Source organism: Gorilla gorilla, chromosome 2, assembly GCF_029281585.2.
Source record: "Gorilla gorilla gorilla isolate KB3781 chromosome 2, NHGRI_mGorGor1-v2.1_pri, whole genome shotgun sequence".
Taxonomy (NCBI): Eukaryota; Metazoa; Chordata; class Mammalia; order Primates; family Hominidae; genus Gorilla; species Gorilla gorilla.
This window is the reverse complement of record NC_086017.1, coordinates 126337221-126342731: the sequence shown is the minus strand read 5'-3', so window position 1 is coordinate 126342731 and position 5511 is coordinate 126337221. Positions and strand designations below refer to the sequence as shown.

General features: G+C 33.4%; 1 protein-coding gene across 1 annotated transcript; it reads right to left on the bottom strand.

The window, feature by feature from the left end:
• Positions 1–3754: 3754 nt before the first annotated feature.
• On the bottom strand, positions 3755–4305 carry LOC101137537 (large ribosomal subunit protein eL21). The gene is given in 1 exon segment (XM_019022861.4): positions 3755–4305. A coding segment is annotated over 1 exon segment (483 nt). The 5' UTR covers positions 4282–4305; the 3' UTR covers positions 3755–3798.
• Between the last annotated feature and the right edge of the window lie 1206 nt (positions 4306–5511).

The following is a 5511-nucleotide window of genomic DNA, read 5'->3' as shown; positions in this document are numbered from 1 at the left end:
GCTGTCTACAAGAAATTCACTTTAAATATAAACACACAAATAGGTAAAAAATAAAGGGGTGGAGAAAGACATAAGACAATGAGATTACCTATATTAATTTTAGATGAAGCAGACTTCAGAAAAAGGAAAACTATCATAAAGAGATGTATTACTTACGATAAAGGGGTCAATTCCCTAATAAGGCATACAATCTTTAATGTGTATGTACCCAACAGAACATCAAAATACACGAGGAAAATACAGACAGAACTACAAGGAGAAATAGACAAATCCACTATCATAGCTAGAGAGTCAACACTCCTCTTATAGTAATTAGTAGATCAAGCAGGCAGAAAATCAGTAAAGATAGAGTTAACCCAAACAGCACTATCAATCAACTTGATCTAACAGATGTTTTCATAGAATTCTCCATCCAACAACAGAATATGCATTCTTCTTAAGCTCACATAGAAAATTCACCAAGATAGACCACATTCTGCGCTATAAAACACACCTTAACAAATTAAAAAGCATAGAAATCATACAAGTATGCTTTCAGACCTTAATTGAATCAACATAGAAATCAATAATAGAAAGATAGCTGAAAAATCCCAAAATGTTTGGAAATTATATTATATACTTTTAAATAACAGATAGATCAATGGAAAAAATCTCAAAAGATACTTATAAAACATTTTGGAGTAAATGAAAATAAAACATTAAGATGTGTGGGATGTGATGAAGGCAGTACATAGAGGAAAATTTATAGCATTAAATGAAAACATTTGAAAATAAATAACAAATTAACAGTCTAAGTTTCCATTTTAAGAACAAAAAAAGAAGAGTATCTTAAGCCCAAAACAATCAGAAGAAAAAATTAGAGCAGAAATCAAGGAAATTGAAAACAGAAAAACAATAGACAAAATCAACAAAATAAAATTTGTTTTTTAACATCTAGTAAGGCTAACCAAGAGAAAAGGAGAGAAGACATAAATTATTACTGTCAGAAATTAAAGAGTGGCCATCACTATTGATCCTATGGACATTAAAAGGATTGAAAATGAATACTATGAATAATTTTACATCCACACATGTGATACCTTAGATGAAATGGACCAATTCCTTGAAAGACACAAACTACAAAACTAAAAGAAGGAGAAATAGACCATCGTAATAGATATAAGAAGATAGCTATTAAAAATATTGAATCAATAAATAATAATCTTCCTAAACAGAAAGGACTAGGCCCAGATGTCTTCAGTGGTGGATTCTACCAAATGTTTAAGGAAGAAATGATACCAAATCTCTACAATCTATTTCAGAAATTAGAAACAGAGGGAACACACCTATTTCATGCTATGAGGCAAGCATTACATTAACACTCAAACCAAATAAAGACATGACACAAATAGAAAACTATAGACCTATATAGATGCAAAAGTCCTCAACAAAATGTTAGCAAATCAAATTCAACAATGAATAAAAAAAATTTTACACTATCACCAAGAGAAGTTTACTTTAGGTATGGAATGCTGGTCAGCATCTGAAAATTGTATATTGATAAAATTACATGGAAAATTGGTGTGATCTGCCACATCAACATGCTACAGAAAAAAGCACATATGATCACATTGATTCACCTAGAAAAAGCATTTGACAAAAATTCAACATCTATTCATTATGTAAACTCTTAGCAAACTAGGAATAGACAAGAACTTCCTCAACTTGATACAGAACATCTACCAAAAATCTACAAGTAATGTCACACTTAATGATGAGAAACTGAAGGCTTTCCCTCTTATTGGGAAAAGGCAAGGATGTTTCCTCTCACTACTCTCACTCAGCATTATACTAGAATTTCTAGACAGTGCAATAATACAGGAAAAGGAAACCAAAGGTATACAAATTAGGAAGAAAGAAATAATAATGTTATTGCCTCCAGATGACATGATTTTCTATGTAGAAAATCTCAAAAAATTAAAAAAACAAACAAGCCTGGACCTAATAAGAAGTCTTGGAATAAATATTTAATATATACAAATTTAATATACACAAGTTTCCCATGTACTAGCAGTGAACAATTGTAATTTGAAATTAAGAACACAATACCATTTAAAATACTAAAAAAAGACTGAAATTCTTAGGTATAAATATAACAAAATATATGCAATATTTATACATAGGAAACTATAAAATTCTGATGAAAGAAATCAAAGGAGCTCTAAACATATAGAGGGGTATTCCATGTTTACATATTGAAAGACTCAACATTATTAAGATATCAATTCTTCCAAACTCACCTACATATTCAGCGCAATCCCAATCAAAATCTTAGCAAGCTGTTTTGTAGATATTAACAAACTGATTATAAAGTTTATGTGGAGAAGGAAAAGACCCATAATACCCAACAGAATCAGAAGAACAAAGTTGGAGTGCTGACACTAACCGATGTCAAGACTCAATATAAAAGTTATAGTGATTAATACAGTTTAGACCATTGAAAGAATAGGGGCATAGATCAGTGGAAAAGAATAGAGATTACAGAATTAGACCACCACAAATATAGTCAACTGATCTTTGACAAAGCCAGGAAGCTATTTTAATTGAGAAAATAAGGCCTGTTCAGCAAATGGTGCTGAACAACTAAATGTCCATTTGCAAATATATATATAGTAATCTACACAGTTTATACCTTTCATAAAAATTAACTCAAAGTGGATCATACACCTAAATGTAAAATGCAGACTTGTAAAACTTCTAGAAGAAACATTTAGACAATGTAGGTAACGCTGGGCTTGGTGATGAATTTTTACACACAATATCAAAAGCATGATCCACTGAAGAAAAACAAATAATAAGTTGGACTTCATTAAAACCAAAAACTTCTACTCCATGAAAGATATTGTTAAAAGAATGAAAAGACAAGCCACATACTAGAAGAAAATGTTCATAAAACACATATCTGGTAAAGGTCTTATGTCCAAAATAAAAATAGAAATACTAAAATTCAACAATAAAAAAACAAATAACCCAATTAAAAATGGGCAAAAGATCTGAACAGACACTTTACAAAAGAACAGATGTAGATAGCAAATAAGCATGTAGAAAGATGTTCAACATCGTATATGAGGGAATTGCAAATTAAAACATTAATGAATCACTGCTACACACTTATTAGAATGGCTAAAATAACAAAACACTGACACCACCAAATGCTAGTGAGGATGTGCAGCTACAGGAACTTTTATTCATTGCTGATGGAAATGCAAAATGACACAGCCACTTTAAAAGACAGTTTGGCAGTTTCTTACAAAGTTTAACCTAATCTTACCATAAGATCCAACAATTCCACTCCTAGATATTTACTCAACTGATTTGAAAACCTGTGGTCACACAAAAATCTGCCTGCAAATATTTATGGCAACTTTATTCATAAGTACGAGAACCCATTACTAACTAAGATGTCCTTCAATTGGTGAATCGACACAAAAGCAAACTATGGTATATCTATATAACAGAATATTATAGATTCAGCAATAAAAAGGAGTGAGCTATCAAGACATAAAAAGACATGGGGAAACCCTAAATATATATGGCTAAGTGAAGACAGCCAGTTTGAAAAGGTTACATATTTAAGATTCCAATTTTATAGCATTCTTTAAAAGGCAAAACTGTAGAGATGGTAAAAAGACCATTGGTTTTCAGGAGTTTGGGGGAAGGAGGAAAGGACTGAATAGATAAAGGAGAGGGGATTTTTTTTTTTTTTTTTTTTTGTAGCCCAGAGGTCCTTTATTTATTTATTTATTTTTTTAACACCTGTTATGCCATGAATTCATAGGGAATAGGTTCTAGCAGCTCAGGCTCCTTCCCATTGGTTCTCACAAAGTGTGCTTCTCTGGGTGGAGCAGGCTGGCGCTTTAGTTGAACCCAGGTACCTTTCTCTTTGGCTTCTTTCTTTTTTTGATCATTTTCCTTCACACGTTTCAGGAAGCTATCTCAGCTCTTAGAGTGCTTAATGTGCTCAATACGCACATTAATTCTCTTGGCAAGAATCTTGCCCTTAACTTGTTTGTTTACAACAATGCCAACAGCATGCTGGGTAACATTGTAGACTCTTCCAGTTTTGCCATGGTAACACTTGTGGGGCATTCCTTTTTGAACAGTACCCATTCCCTTGATGTCTACAATATCACCTTTCTTATAGATTCGCATATATGTGGCCAAAGGAACAACTCCATGTTTTCTAAAAGGCCTAGAGAACATATATCGGGTGCCTCTCCTCTTCCCCTTTGTGTTCGTCATTTTGGCGAATTACTGGAAGATGGCGGTTCCAGGAGAGGGGATTTTTACAGCGTGAAACTATTCTATATGATGCCAGACACTCTCTTTCAAAACCTTCATAACTTTATAGCACAAAGAGTGAATGTTATGCAAATTAAACACTATTTACAAGGTCAGAAGATCTCATAAAGCAATGCAGACTGTGAAAGAGGACCTAACTGTACAAATGTATGAAAGTATCATACTGAAGGAGAAAGGGTAGGGATTGGGGGGGGAGGAAGCAACTTTGAAAAGGAGTGGAGTCTCTAAGACTATAGGCAAAAGAAACTTCACATAAGCACTATACTCTAGTTAATTAAGTTGTGCCCATGGAGGTATGGGTTAATAATTCTAGAAACATTGTCTGCGTAAGTGGATAGTGGGTGGTGGCAACCAGGTTTCTTTTGTTGTTGTTGTTGTTTTCATTTTTCTTTTGTGACTCAACTGAAGTAGCAACCAGGTTTCATGCTAATGAAGTGGGAATTTGCAAATAGATAAACAAGAGGAGGCTAGAATGATTCATGTGATAATAAGTCAGAGCTGGAGACATAAGTATGAACTCATGTTTTTGCTTAATAAAGATACAGATGGTTATGTAGAGAAATATTCATAGATATGTGTATATACATAAGACAATATATACACATCTATATTTCTTTGCTATGTCAGATGACAGGGCCTAGAAGCAGCAGTCTCCCGGTAACAATGAGTACATCTACCACCAAGATCTTGGATTCTAATATTATTTTTCAGTAAGAGGAACCAGGACTCTTTGGAGAAAAGGCTGATTTTATTACTGGGACAGGAAATGTGTACGATGAGCCTGGAACATCTTATAGTGCCAGGAAGTGAGGAAGTGCTCAAAAAACAAAACAAAACAAACAAAAAATCCATACAATGATGAGGGTGTGTCAAAGAGGCAACTCCGGAGCCAACTGAAAGCTCCCAATAGCCAAAGCTGGAACAATTTGAAGAATAAAATAAACTAATATTGGACTATAACACAAAGTGTAGAACAAATATCCGTAAGTCCTTAGTGATATGAATACATTATTGAATAACTTAATAATTAGGGGAGAAGGACCAAATATCGCTTGTAAAATAACTCAAAATAATTAATGTCAATACTCTGCCCTCCAGGAGGGGCCCCATAAATCCTCACTCCCTCAGTGTCGTCTGCACATGGTGACTTCTTTCCAAATAGTACAGTAT